An 18,162-nucleotide genomic window follows, 5' to 3' on the forward strand; every position below is an offset into this window, starting at 1 on the left:
GGTGGTCATATATATGGGACTTAAGTAGTGATTAAGGAAGTTACCATGACACTATGACAGTCACCATCCAATGCTCTTAACTTGCTTTTCATTTTAGCAGGACTACTTACCTTTATATTTTTAGTTCATAAATGATAATGATGATAATGCAACCTATCCTATATTTTGACCCTACCACTCTAGGATTAGTTCATCAAAATTGAGTCATTCTCTTCTTTGAACCATCTTGCTTTAATTTCGTTTCCCCTTTAACTATTGGAACCTATCTCAATCTAAAAGAGGTGAATATGTGAAAAGCTTCATTTAGATTTTTATTTTTTATTTTAATTTTTCTGTGTATGTAAGATTTAACCATTTTTTGTATTGATTAATGCAGGATGAAACTTTTGGTGAAGATGAGACATAGAAAAATCGAGACAGTTTTGGACAACACTATTTAAAACCAATCTTTTGTGTTTAATGAATCAGTTCATCAGAAGAAGTTGATGGATCAGATGTTATGAATATATTATTATAGATTTTGTCTTGTAGAATCTGGACTCAAACCTTGTGATATTTTATGATTTAAGCCAGCATTTTATGATTTCCATGTTACAACAATTGCATTGCACATAATTTGATGGTCTCAGATTAGAAAAGCCATCCAACCCCTCCAGATCCAGCTATATGAACGAACCTTGATTAATCTTATTCACTATATGATAGTTTTGAGAACTGGCCTTTGTCAGTGTTTACTTTATTAATTGATACTTAGAATAGCCTGAACTCTATGTGTAGATATATAGACTCATCTTGTATTTCTTCTTTCTTCAAGTAATTTAACAAGATGGACTGAATTGGAACAGAAGAACACTTTATTTACATGAACTAGCAAGTCTAGGCTATTACAAAGTACATTGAACTCTAGGCTATTTGATTTAAATCCCATGGTTTCCTTATCAAGGTTTATATGTACTAGTTTGGGACTCTTTAGGCCAAAATTGATGAAGACATCAGTCAGTACCGATTCGGAGAAGAGAGAAGCCTTCAATAACCTAAAATCCAATTGGCATTTACAAAAATGGACTCTGTTACACAATTTAGTGGAAGTTCTATCAATGCAGGGGAAAGGTTGGAAGGACATATACCTTACCAACCTTCACCCCTGACCAGAAAATATGGTTTTGAATTGAAGGCAACCTAAACATCATAATTTTCAAAATTTTGGAACCACTCACTTACTCCCAACCCACAGACACAGGACGAACGTCCTTGATGGCCATGGATCTAGGGGAATCTCCATGTTTTTAAGATAGGAAAGACTCCACATAGAGATCAGTGGAGTGAAAACCAAATTGTCTGTTACCATGAAAGTCGCTGGTCTTTTGAGATAACCTGCTTGACCGGCTGCTGCTCTATTTAATTTTGAAAAACCAGAGTTCTAAAGCTTATTCTCACAGAACACTGAGAATAACTACAAGCTAGAACCCTTAAAAAAAAAAAAATGGAGTGCGAATATAAATTTCCCAAGCACAAGAGAGTTCCCAATTCTCCATTAAACAAATTGCAAGCTTAATATAACTCAACAATTATTGTTTAAGAAAACCAATTCAGATCACTCTCATCATGGGGTTGCACACCTCCAAAAATCAGTTTAGATTTAGAAATCAGAAAATAGTACAAAGAAAACTAGGATGACTGCTGGAACTTGTAAGAGGTCCAAAATAGTACAAAGAACACTAATTACTCAGTCATACATTTCATCTAAGCTTTATATAGCAACCCTGTAAGTAACATATTTGCCAGCAGTTTCACTTGACCGGCTGATCCTCAGGACCTGTCCAGGAATAAGGCCGAAGTATCTAGCTACCGGATCATAAACTTGAATCCGGGGGAGCTGAAACAACATTGTGATCATAAAAAACAGAACTCAATTAGATAATTCATTTTCAAAGCTAATTGTGATAAAGCCATTAAAAGAAAAGAACTAATTATGATAAAGCCATCAAATTCAGTGAACTCCACCCTCTCAACCATTGCATCCAATCTTTTTAAGATAAGAGACAACAACAATCCAACTTTAACAAATTTTTATACAAAATATCGAGGAGAAAGTTTGATCTTCTCTCTCTCTCTCTATTGAATAAAATAAAATCCAATCTGAATTTAGTAAAGAGAGCTATTAATTAAAGAATGCCATCAAGATGAGTACAAGTACTTGAAATAATGTAAATCAGCAACTGATCTTCTCTGATTCCAATATTATCTTATAAAGATAATAAAAGTGGTATATAATGCCTGTAATAGTTGTGCAGGGGATTGGGCAAGTGAGGTCAATGGTACAAAGCAAATAAGTATTGGTATTTAGACTGGGACTGATCAAAGCACACCCAAATCTCAGATTATAACATTCTCAAATTTATGTATAATTGCACTAATGCCACAAAATGACCCAGAAAGTATGATTGGATTATGTATAAACTTTGCAGGAGAACTTAACATCTACTTCATTTGAACTCCTAGATCCATTTAGTCATACCCGTTGGTACAACTCAAATCAAGCCCTAACAACTGAATAGCAATTAGCAAGTCTATGAACTGGACACAGCAAAACCTCAGATATAAATGAAGAAAGCCAAAAAAGCACTTCATAATAGCATCACCAGTACTAGTTTTATATCATAGGATATCTACTGAAGCAATGGATCAAGTTCTCGAGATCAATTGCAGATTTAGCCCACCAAACAGTGACTTCATTGCTTCAAGTGTAACGCTATATCATTTTCATCAATTTAGTGGGAATAGCTTCAGATAATGCACATCAAGAAATGATTATATACCAAAGGAGGAGGGAATTTCAGGGCACTACAACATTAATCAAAGACATGTCATATTTTTGTTTTCTTTCCTAAATTTAGTTGGGAAAGTTGGCTCACTTTAGTCGTTTGAAAAACATAGTTTTAAGTAAGTGCAAAATGAACTCATGAAAGAGATAATTACAAGAAATGGCCGATATATCAAGCATACAATATGTAGGTTGTTCGAGCACATTTTTTTTTCCCATTTGGAAGCTTAAGTCCCCTTTCGACTCCTCAAACAAACTAATCCAAGAAGCAAGAGTATTAAGAAGTTCGAACCTGGGAGGCGAAGGAGGTTGCAGACCGTGGTTGTGGTTGCAGAAGAGAGAAACAAAACACCCTGGTTCGCCTTTGCCTGAGGTTGCAGACTAGAGAAACAAAACACGTGGTTCGCCTTTGCCTGAAGTTTCACAAGGAGGTGAAACGTTTTCGTCGGAGGATGCATACCAAAGCTTGACTCACCGGAATCGTCGGAGGTTGCAGATCCAAAACTAAACTCGTCTTCGTTGCTTTTGGGAACCAGTGAAGAGAGGTGAGTGGAGAGAGGAGAGAGGAAAGAGATGCGGGAAAGAGTGGAGAGAGGTGAGAGAATGAGTAAATGCATTTTTGGGGAATGGAAAAAGGTTTTTTCAATCTTAGCCATCGGATGAGAACAATACACGTGGCGTTCATCGGACGAAGAAACCTGACGAACAAGACGGTGTCAGAACAGGAGAGAATAAAAATCCCAGTAGATGACCCTCTATGATGGATCCAATAGGGTTGAGAGGGAGGCTGAGCTACTCATCCAAAGTCCCAACATCCCTCTTCCATGTTGAGAAAACCATGATTGGATGTATTTTAGGATTCATGTAAATGGAGGCCAACATATGATACTTTCTAGGAGCAAACAAACATGAGGGGGCACAACCAGGTATTCTCTATCAATTTGTTGGATTCTGGACATGCAAATTTGTTGACCTTGATTGCCAAAAAACAAAAAACAAAAAACGTTGGAGAAATTCAAAGATGATCTCCTTTGCAAAGGGAATAATAAAATAAAAAGTTCCATACTGTAGGTACCTTGGCATGAGAAAACTCAAAATAAATAAAGCAGAACAAAGAAAATGACTATGAAGGGCTTCTTCACACAAGAAACCTAAAAATAAATAAACCAGAACAAAAGAATACAGCTATGAAGGTTCAGCAACAAAGAAGAAACTTAATATGGAGGCAAATATCGGCACAATGCATAAATGCTAGAACCATAAGTAGTACCCATCACAACACTTCTGTGTGCAATCAGATTACTCAATCACAAACTTACAAGACCAGTTAAAAAATAATTTTAAGAGAGACTTGCATCAAAGTCAGGAATGAAGAGAAAGTTCAAACACTCGAAGATAGGTGTAAGAAAAGAAAGTAATGTGACCTATGCCCAAGACTATATAACCTGGATGATGAGTCTTCCAAGAATGGAATGCAAGTCCTGTCCTTCGAACGAATCTGAACAAAAAAGAGAGATGAACAAGCTGCTCCATTTCAGCCTCCAGAAAAGGAAACATTAGTGGTTGGGTGGAGGACGTCAGAGTTTAGATTAATTCCAAATCTTCCTCAGTTCATCTGTACTTCTTTCATAATATTTATCTGGATGTCTTAGGAGCTCTGCCACCCAATCGGGAATTGTATGTGTGGTATCTGTCCCAGAAGCAAACATGTCCTACAAGAAACACAGGAAAAAGATTAAATAACATGAGAATAAAAGAAGAATTGTAACTCTTATGTAGTGGCAATCCTTAGGACTGAAATGATATTAGCTTTACTGATCAAACATAGCTGCATCGAATAATCAAGTATACTAAGATGGATATAGTGAGTGCAATATGTTGATAGGAAAGTTTGACAGTCATGAAAGTATGACTGATACAGTTTTGGGTTATTTTTAGGCAAACGGATGTGATTTTGGAATATTGTTGGCTTGACTCGAGGGTTCTGTTTCGATTTTAAAACCCAATTTATCTCCAACTTTGGTTGTAGCAAGAAAATTCTGATAGCTTCTTATTACCAAGAGAAAATGGTGGTTTTTGAAATAGGGAAGCAGGGAAGGGATGCCTTTGATAAGGGCTGTATTGTATTTGATTAATGGGATTTCATTGTCAATATGGATTGGTTTTAGCTAAACCTCGGGGGCTAGTTGGGCTGGGCCTTTCTCCTCCTATGGTGGTCTGATACTACATCACTTTTTTTTTTTTTAATGGCTGTAAGAAAAGATCTTTCTTGCTACAAAACTGACCGAAAAATTGAAATCATTTGTTAACAGTGGCATATGTGCATTTGCTTTTGCAGTATACAAAAATGGCTTTATTTACAAAGTTCTTCAATAATTTCTTGGTACATGATCGATGTAATGCTATTGGACTCTTGAAATCATACCAGTTGGAACAATTCTTTTCCCATGAAAATACGGTTTTAACCTAGAAAATACAATGCAGGGGGACAGGACAACCCAACGATGAGCAAAATCCATGAATATGGGGTTTTAGCCTAGAAAACACAATGCAAGGTACACACATACAGATTTCTCTATTGCAGTTTTGGGTTATTTTAGGCAAAGGGATGGTGATTTTGTAAATTTGTTGGGTTGACTCAAGGGTTCTGTTTAAACCCAATTTATCTCCAACTTTGGTTGTAGCAAGAAAATTCTGATAGCTTCTTGCTACTAAGAGAGAATAGTGGTTTTTGAAACAGGGAAGCGGGGTGGGATGTCTTTGATAAGGTCTGTATTGTATTTGAATAATGGGATTTCATGGTAAAGGACCTTGTCAATCACAGCAATAATGTTGAACCATATTGAAGAAGGGAAGAAGAAACAAATACTTAAGTGGGGATCAGTTATGGTTCAGCCAAAAAACAAGAAAAGAAGTACAGATTGAATGATTCAAATTACAAATTCAAAATACAAGAAAAGAATTACATATTGAAAAGCCAAACCTGTATACAGAGCTCAAGAGATCCTCTGGCAAGGCGAGATTGCTCCGGCAAACCGAGAGGAGTGAGGGTAATGGATTTCTTTCACCTCTAAACTAGGTAAGCTGGCCATAAAGCAGAAAAGAAGAAGTGATTCAGAATGACCATCGTGAAGCAACGGAAACACAGAGAGAGAGAGAGAGAGAGAGAGAGAGTGAGAGTGAGTGAGAGGCTCGAACCTAAGAGTTGGAAGAGCGGTGGAGATCTGACTTCCGCTGGGTCCTCCGGCAAGGCGAGGAGGAGAGAGAGCGGTCCGAGAAGAACCCCGACAGGTTCGCACACGCAGGTTGCAAAGGTAGAGAGGAGAGAGAGTGGTCCGAGAAGAACTCCGACAGGTTCAGGTTGCAGAGGTAGAGAGGAGGAGAGAGCGGTCCGAGAAGAACTCCGACAGGCTCTCGCACACAGGTTGCAGAGGTAGAGAGGAGAGAGAGGACAGAGAGAATAGCGGGAAAGAGAAGGAAAATTCAATGAAAAGTGATTTTGAAATGGACCGTAGGATTTACTTTGGCCACGTGGCGACCATTGGGAGGGGGAATTTGAGGAACCTGAGGGTCTCAGAAGTAGGGCTGTAAATGGATAACCGAAAATCCGAATTCGATCTGCATCCGTATCTGTTTAGGGGCATCCGTATTCATTTAGAGATATCCGGAAAAAAATCCGAATACTCCAATAAAAATCCGAATCCGAATACTTAATTATAAAAAATTAAGTAAATAACGATCTTTGAGGTTTTTGAAGATTCAACAGGTTCTAGAATATGAGGAAAAAAAAATCATGATCTAAAACTATAGATTGAGAGTGAATTGTATCCACTAGGGGGAGGAAGGTTTGGGTTACACAAGGCAGAGGTGTAAACGGATGGTCGAAAATTCGAATTCGATCCGCATCCGAATCCGTTTAGAGGTATCCGTATTCGACCAGGAAATATCTGAATCCGATTACATCCGATCCGTATTCGAGCCGAATCCGATCTGTTTACAGGCCTACTCAGAATTGGAGGTGATAAAATCCGGTTGGGAACTTATCAAGGGTTGGAGATGGGGTAGGACCATAGTTAGCAAATACGGGAACGACAATAAAACGAAGTATTATAATACGCGTTTTAAACGGAATTAAACGGCGAATGGTACGGTCAAACAAATGGTAAAAAAAAAAACAGTAAACAACAAATGGACGGTACGGGTTTTACCTGAATACTTGCACCTAATGTTCAAAAAACTAACATCTAACATTAATGCATATGTATTTCACAATCTATTATAAGTTTTTAGATATATCATCTAATATGATCCAAAATATATAATCCAAGCAAAGGCTTTAGGCTTGAAGAGATAAACAAAATTAAATAACCCAGAAAAATCAGAATTTAGGCTTGAAAAGATAAACATAATTAAATAACCCAAAAAAATCAGACTTTAATTAGGATTTTTTATCCTCACAAGGGAAGTGTTAACTAAAACGTTTTTCTTAATTGATTCCTTCATTGAAACTACCGGGCAACCATCTGGTGGGCATTACTGAAATCCCGTTTAACAGAAAGGGTGCTTCAGATGAAAGCCATGAATGAAAAAACAATCAGAATCCCATGATTTAATTCTTACAGAAGATGACGAAGAATAAGACTAGAATGGTGGATATGTTATACGATAGCTCGATGAAAGAAGATAATCATGTTTTGATAAAAAGTAAAAACCAGTAGAGTAAATATATACTAGAAACCTAAGTTCCAGCAACGCAAGTAGATCAAACATCACCCGGAAGTGTTGTAGTTGTGAAAGAGGCTTTATTAGAAAGAACGAACTATCATTGGGAGCCTTGTAGCAGAGATTTGTTGGGAATGGTGGATAGTTTCATGCATAAAGAATTAAAAAGAACGCTGCAGCCAATGCTGCAAACCCAGCAAACATAAAGAAAGCACCACCAATGGTGCCAGCCGTGTTCCAGATCTGTCAAAGGCAAGCAGGGAGCTTCCTCAAGCCACCATAATGTTGAGAGTTCCAGAGTTGGGAACAAAGCATTCTTCTAGCAAAGCATGGCAGCAGGAGGGAGCTTGCTCGAGTTGTTTTGGGAGCTCCAAAGGTTGGGGATGGGTTTGCAAGAAACGGCGCCTACGAAGAAGGAAGGGAAAGGGAAGGGAAAATTGGAAAGATAGGATTTAATCCACGTTTAATCCTCAAAAGCGAATGCTCATTCGCATTTTGATCGGAGTACATCAAAAAAAGGGAGACTCAGCCGTCGAGAACAGGGGTGTTGGCAATCCTCCTGTGTAGTAGCCTGCACAGGGGAGTAGAGAAGACACCAGAGAGTTGATTTGTACCAGCAAGGAATTTTCGAATGCTTAAATTAGATCTCTCTTAACAACAATTGAGAATAAGCAGATGGTTTGTGCGTGATTATACCTGAGTATATACAGTGTTCGTAGTTGATTGAGACAATGCTAGAGAAAGTCCCATCATCGTTTGTTCTACTTTTAGCAAGAGTATCACTTAGAATCCCTCTAAGAGTATGATCCCTGATTTGTGGGGATTCCTGGGTACTTTTCTAAGAGCTTCTTTATAGAATTGGCTTGGTGCAAAGAAAGATTATTCCATGCTACCGTGGCGAGTTGTGCCGTTTCTTAGCAGGTTCTTTATTAGAACGAACCATGTAAGCAATAGGGTCACGATCCCTTGATGACGTGGCGTAATCTAAGTGAGTAGTTATATTTAGGCAATTTTCCTAATTCTCCACTGATCAGAGGGAGAATGGTGGTTAAGAATGAAAATTCAAGCATGGTTTTCAGATCTTCAGTGGGTGGGCTTTCGTCTAAGATGTCTGTTTCAAAGGGAGAAAGTCCTGTCCATGTCAGGAAGAGCTCTGTTACCCCATTTTCTGCGTTTAAAGTTACTACATTTTTCTTCTTCCTCCTCCTCCTGCAACCCCAATGACGTTCATGTCCCCATTACAATAAAATCCGTTATATTCTGTCTGCACACGAGGGGGGGGGGGGGGGGAAGAATCAGGAGTTTTGATAGAGTTACTCGGATTCACTCCCTGCTCCTCTGTTCTTAGTTGCCTTTTGTTTTGTTTTGTTTGTCTTTGAAAGATGAGAGAAAGAGTGAAGATGGAGATGATGAAGTTTTACCATTTGGGGGGAACACGGAGAGGGAAATGGGTTTTGGTTTGTAGTTGAGGAAGAGATTAGGGTTACAGAAGAATAAGAAAAACACTTACGATTCATTGGGGGCAGCAATCGAAAATCAAAGATATAGATGGAGGAAGATGACAATGGAACGTTGGTTTTGTGGGAGATGGATTTGGGTTATGGCTATGTCTCTTAAAAGTAAGATGGTCAATGTTAAATATTAAATGATAATATGATCATTTTAATATGTTTAACTACACCTTCTGATCTCAACTACGGAAAGGGTTTATTTGTAAACCTCACAATTATCCAAGGAAATCCATGTAAATGTTGAAACTATAGAACGTGTTTTGTTATTGTTTCAAACATCATGGTGCATGTAATTTGCTCTAAATGAAAATATTTTATCTCTTCCTAAATATTTGCAATTCCTTTGCAACCCCATCTTCGAATAAAATATTTTCTACAGTAGCACCATGAATAGTGCATAACAAAGTAGCACCCTGTATGCCAGCCACTTCCATCATATGAAATGAGTTTAAGGTTCAATTATAAAACCCTTGGAAGAAGACGACGAATCGAAATATAGCTATTTGCTATTTAACAATTTCAAATATACTTTCCAAATATTTAAATATTATTTAATAGATGAAAATGGAAATATTTATAATTCCGATCCATGCTTCAAATATGATTTTCTTGTAAAATATATTTTTATTTCCTATGAAAATATTTGCATGTTCCTTGCAACCCAATGGAGCCCAATGCTGCCCCATATATAATGAAATTCCCACCCTAATGCCAATATGGGAGCAAGGGAGTAAGGGTTTTCTTGCAATTTAAAAAGATAGGAAATGTAAAATAAACCCATTTTATTCCAGTCATTGACCTAATACTATCATTTTCTAAGGGCTAATGATCCTTACTGTTGAGACAAAGAATGTGGTTTAAATGATTTTGATAAAAATAAATTCCTTTATGTGAAACTTTAAGATGAGTTATTTTCTCGTTTCCTAGAGATTCTATGTGGTAGACTTGGTCCTTGATTCTTGGCTTAGTATAAACTCAAATCAACAAAGTATTACCCCCAACTAAATAAGGTCATTTAAGCGAATCCTAGCTTGGTCTTCAATTATTAGTTGTAACAAAATGAACAAAATCAGACAAGAATAACCTAGATTTGTTGCAATTACCACAAGAATATGCTAGACATGTTGCAATTACCAGCAATAGTGGGTATAGCTGTGTAGAACCAGTAGACCAACTTCAAGCAGCTTTCATCTACCTCACTTTTGTGAAGTCATGAACAACAGGTCCTTTTGACATCCTCCACAAATTCACCCTTGAACTTGTTGCAAATAGTCCACAATAAATTTTCCCATTGAAAAGGAAAACAGAAGAAATGAAAAGGAAAAGAGAAAAAATAGAAGACAAAAAGAAGACCCGGTATTTTTACCCAAGTCATGACAAAATCGGTGATTTTAATTGTTTTAAAAAAACATAAAACTAGTTCACTTAGAAATGGAGTTAACTAAATAGTAAATCCATAATCTAAAACAATAAGAAAGCCTCAACTCCTTGACTCCCTTCTCTTTTTCAATGGTATAAACTCAAAATGCATTGATATGTTGTCAGTTGATTTTTTTTCTTTCAATATTTTTTTGTATTTTTATGATTTTTTACTAATTTATACATATTTATTGCATTATAAAATTATAAAAAAAGTGACTCTTGACCGGATTTGACAAGGCCGAGTCACCAGATTTTTCTAGAAGATGAGTGGAATCAAAAAACCTGATTTTCCAACAATGCTTGTAAACTGAATATAATTCAACAGATGCTCACAAATTATGAGCCCTTTGAATAGTGTTTGACATAACATGGATGTGGTACAAACTAACATATGGCATGGAAATTCCACCCATCTTTGGAAATATTCCTTCACAATAACATTTCATATGGCATAGAAATTCCACCGTCTTTGGAGATTATCCTTCACGCTTTTTCAGGTCTCAATATTTCATTCATCTTTGGAAATATGATCTGTCGTTAATTCTGTGAGAATATCAAATTCATGTGGCATGGAATCTTCACTGGGCCTATAGTATTTGTCAGGGGAATATAAGCTCAGGTTGGTCACTTGGCTCGTGTAGAGACAGGCAAACCTCTCCACCTACACAAATCAGGATAAATAAGTGCTATGTGTGCTATGTTTCATGCACAACTCAATCTTTGTCATGATGAAATTGAATTAATAGCTTTACATGGAATTAGAAAACTAGAAGCATAGTACTATATCTCGCGATATATCGGTATCTCGGGCCTACCGAGATATCCGAAATATCCGAGATATCGCGAAATATTCCCGAAATATTGCATTTTTTCTGCAATATTTCGGGGGTCCATCTCGGGGGGTATTTGGCCATATTTAGGCCTGAAACTTCATGGACAGCCTTATTTAAGCTTAATAAACACATTTAAACCATAAAATTGTAAAAATGTGAATTCAAATTGGTGTTTTGGGCTTGCACCCTTGATTGACATACGGTCGCCGACCTTAATGTATAAATAGTTAAATACACATAGATTAATGAAATCACAACTTATGTTACAAATTACAAGTGCTAAGCGCTAATAGTAGTTCTTTGTGCCTCCCTGGATCAATCCCACTCATGCCTCGCTGAGTCGGCGTCCATTGCTCTCTGTTTGAATGACATATGTGGACCACGGTATAGAATCGGAGAAGAAAGCGAGTGTAGTCATCCACAAGTGTCACGTAAATGGAATCATCAACGATCTGTAGGTAACCTATCCTAGGATATAAACTAGGGTTACCAATCGATCGATCAGTGAAGAAGATGATCCTTGTGATATGATGTTGCGCGGCAGAAGAGGCGATGGCATTGGTCGCATGTATGTGGTGAGGTTGGTAGCTAGGTCCGCTAGGGTATGCAAAGATGTTATCTACAAAAGATGATCCGAGTATGTCCCGGGACTGGGATTGGTAGTCATAGTCCCCTACCCCACTAAAGCGCCCCTATGATGATGATCCATATCCATATCCACCGTAAGGTTGTGATGCACCATAATCCGATGCCAATGGAGTGGCATGTGCGTCAAAAGATGGGGCACGCCAATGTCCAGTCGGTCCTCCCTCCCTATCACCCATACTCAAACCACCAACAGAGCTAGATAGGTTATCAATGTCCATGTGATCAGGTTGCAACTGTGTTTGTCGACCCCTACGCTTCCTGTTGTATGTATGTAGGGGGCCTCTCGAGGGTGGGGGTGCGGGGGCACGTGCTCCGTGGTCCGTATCTTGTGTGGCATGATCAAACTGTGTCTCTCCAGTGAATCGGAGTGGGTCTACAGGTGCCGAATCCTGGGCCTCCTGGCCTACCACATAACGCTCTCGCATGCCGTCATATTCTTCACCAGCATCACCACCACCAACATCACCACCACCAGCATCACCATCACCACCACCAGCATCACCATCATCACCATCATCATCATTTGAGGACTTAGACCAGTCTTCATCATCGCAACATTGCCACCGGTGAATGGAATGGTATGGGTGATGCTTCCCTTGCATGTTTCGACCCTCGTCGACCCATATACTCGTCCACATCAGCACCAATCTCAGAAGCTATCATGGGGTCGGGCCTACCTCCCTCCTCATCCAACACTGGCTCACCTCTATCCCTCACCCAATCCACAATAGGGTCCTCATCGTCTGAGTCAACTTGAAAGATGTCAGCTAGATCAATGGTGCCCCTCTGTCCCTCATGTCCCATGCGTATGTGTTGCAGTTTCAGCCTCAAGTTGTAGTGCACATACACCATGTCAGATAAACGTTGAGACCCCAATCATTGCGCCTCTTGGAGTGGATGAGTGCAAAGGTACTCAGTTCCTCTCACAACCAAATGCGAGAACATGTTTGGGCGAGGACTTTAATTGCTATTCTTCTTAAGTTTTCACCGATTCCCATACAACACCCACCATTCAATTTGCATTACAAGTTTACAACAAAAAGACATGTGTGAATGTTGTTTCAACTTTCAACTTTCAAATTTCAATACATATGTAATTTAAAACTTAAAAGAATTACGCATCACCACGTGCTCGCCTTGTATCGTGACCTCGGTTCCAAAACTTCCCAATGCATCCCTAAATACCTTGATCTATACCCATGTGGAAAATTACTAAGTACTTCTTCACTACTTATTTGAAAGCATCAATAAGTTGAGTTTCCAAATGAACTCACTTCATTGTTGCAAATTGCTTGTAGTGCACCATCTGGCTCCAACTTCTTCACTACTTGTTTCACAGCATCAATAAGTTGAGTTTCCAACCCAAGCCTATTGTTATATTGATACTTAGGGTTCAAGTAGTATCTTTGAAATATGACATATAGAATAGAGGTATTGTCAAATGCATAGGTAATTAGTAAATAATAATACTATGAATTAGTAAACATAAAACAAATTTACTCACGACCTTATGCGGTGGATGCATAAGTTGATTCTCCAATGAGCATTTATGATATCTAAGAAGTGTTTGCTCTGCGAGGACCCACACTATAGACACTATCTTTCATCAAGTCTATTGCGCATATGGGACTGGCATGGTTGGGCCCTTGAGCGGAGTCGCAACATGTAGAACTTGAATTATCGGCTCTAAAACTTTTCACCACTTTGCTTAGTTTGGTCCAGAAGTCCTCAGATGACATCGTTGTTTGTGCTTCCCTCCCATTTGCAGTCTTGGAACCCTTCCATTGAAACCACTCCTCAGAAGCAAACATGCTTCTCAGCCCGGCCTTCTTTGTCTCAATGCTTTTGAGGGCAATGTAGTTGGTGGCAAATCTTGTGATGCCAGGCCTAACCAAGTCACCCCCACATTTTTCCCTCAATAGATTGAGTGCATAGGAGTGGTTGTATACAAAGTTGGTGACTTGTCTTGCACTTTCAACCACAGTCTTCACCAACTTTAACTTTCCCATATCTTTTAGCATTAAGTCAATGCAATGGGCTGCACAAGGAGTCCAGAAGAGCCGGTACTTATTATTGTTCATCATCTTCTCACCCGTCCGACTTGAAGTTACTTCCATTGTCCGTTACAATCTGGACAATATTCTCAATACCCACATCTTTTTCCACTACTTCCTTTAACAATCTGTAAATATATTTTGCATCCTTTATCTCTTTGGATGCATCCACAGATTTGAGGAACACTGTCCTCCCATCACAATAAACCATGAAATTGATGATGGACTTTCTTGTAGGCCCAGTCCATCCATCTGCCATTATAGTCACCCCATATGTCTCCCACATATTCCTCATCTCACTAATGTACTCATCAATCTCACTCTTTTGTTGAGGTAGATAAACATTCATTACCTCATATGGGGTGGGGCCCTTGAATCCTGGGCAGCCTCTGCAATGGTATCTATCATGGTATCATAATGGGGGCCTTGTGCAGTGTTCTTTGGGATGGTATGGTATAGCATCCACTTAGCTATTGATTCTTTAACCAATCCCTTCATCCCCTTCCATGCTCCTTTGATTGGTTATTGCTTCCTTTCTTCTTATGCAATTTAGGATCGGATGTTGATGGGAGTCTTGATCTTGGTAGAGGTGTTGGGGTTGCCCTCACACTTTGTGATCTTTTAAAAGGATTCAAAGTTTTAGGACCTCGAACGCCCGACTCCTCCACTACCCCCTACTCTTTGTCTCTTGATCATCTTGAAAACTTCCTCTACTCCTTGAAACAGTCGCCTAAAATCCCTAGCCTCCTCTGCTTGTTTGTATGTCATCAGTGCTGCATGAATGTCATCATCGAGAGGAGGAGGAGGAGTCATCATCATCATTGTATCGTCTTCCTCCTCCCATCGAACTCCTCACTTGTATCCTCAAGTTGTTCTCTTATCCTTTGCTTGTCGGCCTTCCTCTTCTTTCTTCCCCTCAAACTATCACCAATCTCCCGGCTACTTGGTGGGACCATATGACAACCTACAACATCTTTAGATCCTCCAGTCGAGATGTTGTTTAAGTCTACTGGACCCACCTCCCATAAATTGCATGTGACAATAATTACATATAGATTTTCTCTTATCCCCATCAATGGGAGTACCATGTAACCATGCGATGTCCCCTATCTTTGGTGGTTGGTCTCTCTTGTTCCCTCTGTTCTCTTTGTTCGTCGCCCCCTTTGTTGACTACTTTCCCCCACCTTTTGCTTGCCCCTCGCACGTTGTCTATCACGATCCGCCATAATGATACTTGTTTACTGCAATGTAAGTAACACAAATAATTAAAAAACTTAATGTAGATGCACTTCAATTGACACTTTTAGATTACTAATACACTTGTATAGTTATTTAATATTTTTCCCCTAACCCTTATATTTTTCACAAAATTAAAACCAATTTTTTATATATAATGTTAATATAAGTATTGACCTAACACAACAAAACTATGAATTAGTAAACATAATATACATGTAATGCATCTCAAAACATATAGAAATAACTTTCATATTTTTTCATTATTTTTTAAACTTAAAACTCATATTTTTCCTTATTTATTTCTGTTTTTTTAATTTTTTATATATTTTTCTTAATTTTCGAAAATTAAAAGAATTATTTAAGCAGAAAAATAAATCCGACTGTGAAGCCGTAGATCGGCCATTGGTGTCTAACATATATTTAATTCATTACCATCTAAGTCATATTACCCCTAATTATTTCCTATTTTAGTTGTAGGAAAATGAATTTTAAAACCAGAAAAAAATAAAAAAATACATATGGGAAAAAATTTCGACACCATGATGTAGATCGGCCTCCGGTGTCTAACATATATTAATATCATCAACATCCAACAACATTTGTACAAAGTTTTTAAAAAAAAAATAGTTTTAGAGAAATATAATTTACCTTAAATAATGAAAATAGGCTTGGATGATGAGCTTAGATGACCCTCCGACGTCTTCCCGGCGACAAGGAGCTTCAATGAGGCTTGGAAGGGAGGAAGAAGAGAGAAAATTTCATTTTCAGCAGCTCTCGGTCGAAATATCGACCAAGAGCTGCGAAATATGAAATTTATAAGGATTTTGAATGTGACACTATTGTCACTTTACAATATCTCGCGATATATCGTGATATCTCGCGATATATCGTGAGTTCCACGATATATCGTCGAAATATCTCGATATATCGACGAGTTATTGTACTTTTTTATTTCGACATTGTTTCGTATCTCGGTCATGTCGAGATTCACGAAATATCGCGATATATCGCCGATATTTCGCGAGATTTTATACCATGACTAGAAGTACCACAGGCAAAAACAACATGGAGTATACTGAGGGCATAGATGTCATGGTTGCAAGAGAAGGGAAAGGCAGAAGAATCAGAAATGGAGAATGCCCCAAGAAGATTCTATTTTATGGAAAACATGGTTTCCAAACACATCTCAGAGGAAGACAAGTTAAACTGAAGAAACAGATCCCTGATCAACAGATAACAACCAAATCCATGTTAATCTGGTAAAAAAGGTTCCTCCACTTTACAAAATACATTTGTTCTCATTTTGTAAATGCAATAACATTTTTCCTCTAAAAGATCATAGATGAGAAAGTGCCACAGCAATAAATTTTAGCATAGGCAATGACCTTGCTGAATGGTAAAGTTTATAAAGAGAAGACTGACCTGATGTGCAAAGCGAGAGTTCTGGTACCCAGTCTTCATGAGTTGACCCCAAACTTTGTGAAACTGAAATAGATTGCAAGAAAGATCGTATGGATACAGAGTGAGAATCATGCCACAGATCTAATAAATATCATTTTCTAATGGTACAAATATAAAGATGACAATCAGTTGCTGGTTGTCCTCATATGGCAAGAGTTTGTGTTCCAAACCTCATTTAATGTAAAATCAAAAAAGCCTTTGGGACTGCAGTTTAATGAGGACCTTACCACCAAAGCAATTATAAGAACAAAAGCAGAAATAAAATCTTGCTACCTTTTTTTCAAACAAGCACTTTTTAATTCACTATTTGCCAACTTTTCTATCTTGCAGTGACTGTTAATACAAATTAAAATAAAACTAAAAGGACAACCACTTCATTTTTTCCCTCCTTACAATTGAAATGATTATAAATTTTGAAAATAGTCAAAATAATTGGTAAAGGGAAAAAAAATAACTCCACCTTCTTAGCTGATTCAGTTATGTTATTTTGGATGACTATCTTCAACATGGTGCAGTTGCATTTATGGGAAAAATTCACTTGTCAAAAAATATAAACAAAAGAGTTTCAAAGTTCATATATTCATGGAAACTGTAATTTGGCATAAATCATGAGCATTGAAGAACATTATTCCTTTTCTGCAGAGGATATCAACCGCCAAAGCAATGTTCTAACAAAGAAATGAATAGAAGCAGTGTATAGAGAAGGATCTTATAATACCAATTCTTAACTAAGACAGAGCATATAGTAATTTCTCAAGATAGAACTTGTTGAATTTCAGGGTCAATTAGGTGTTAGAATAATGGTTAAGGATTAGGATGAAGTGGTAACTAGTGTAAAAATGTGTATGTGTGTATGTGTGTGTGAGAGAGAGAGAGGAATGGCTGGTTGTGCATGAGTATTTCTGCATCTGAACATACAGAAGTTGAAATAATTAAGTATAACCACGAATGCCAGGATAATTCGATACATGGAATCCTCAAAACCACGATGAGGTTAATGATCAAATCACTTTCTTCATTTAGTAATGCAACAGAAAATTCAGATGTCAGCATCAGATCTAAGCAACCATGCTTTCTATAAACCAAAAACCCAACAAAAAGTGGAGCGTCCAAATATGTTTGATTACCTTTTGGTGACATTTTCGCTGAGCTTGTTGATGACAAAGACGAACCTGATCTTTTTGTGACTAATATAACAGGAAAGAAAAGAAAAAAGTAACTAACTTGCAGCCGTTACAGCAGCTTGTTATAAAAGAGAAGAGATTCAACATAATTGGTAACATGAAAACTAATAAAGTGTAGAATCTTTCTCAGAAGTCACATGACTCACATCCTTGAAGTTACACCATTTTCAAAACAAAATAAATATACCTAAAACCATGAGACTGATATTATAATTCATAAGATAAAGCAAAAATAAGAAGAAAAAGAAAGCATGCAAATACCTA

At 37.8% G+C, this 18,162-nt stretch overlaps 1 protein-coding gene across 1 annotated transcript in view; it reads right to left on the reverse strand.

The window, feature by feature from the left end:
- Positions 1-10,964: 10,964 nt before the first annotated feature.
- The window catches only part of LOC122661835 (5'-nucleotidase domain-containing protein 4-like), a gene marked incomplete at its 5' end in the record, with an annotated part of 40,806 nt that continues 33,608 nt past the window's right edge, over positions 10,965-18,162 (reverse strand). The window contains 3 exons of the mRNA XM_043857346.1: positions 10,965-11,140; positions 16,676-16,738; positions 17,842-17,901. Coding sequence (XP_043713281.1) covers positions 10,988-11,140; positions 16,676-16,738; positions 17,842-17,901 — 276 coding nt within the window. The remainder of the gene's footprint in view (positions 11,141-16,675; positions 16,739-17,841; positions 17,902-18,162) is intronic.

This window comes from Telopea speciosissima, chromosome 5 (genome assembly GCF_018873765.1).
Source record: "Telopea speciosissima isolate NSW1024214 ecotype Mountain lineage chromosome 5, Tspe_v1, whole genome shotgun sequence".
Classification (NCBI taxonomy): Eukaryota; Viridiplantae; Streptophyta; class Magnoliopsida; order Proteales; family Proteaceae; genus Telopea; species Telopea speciosissima.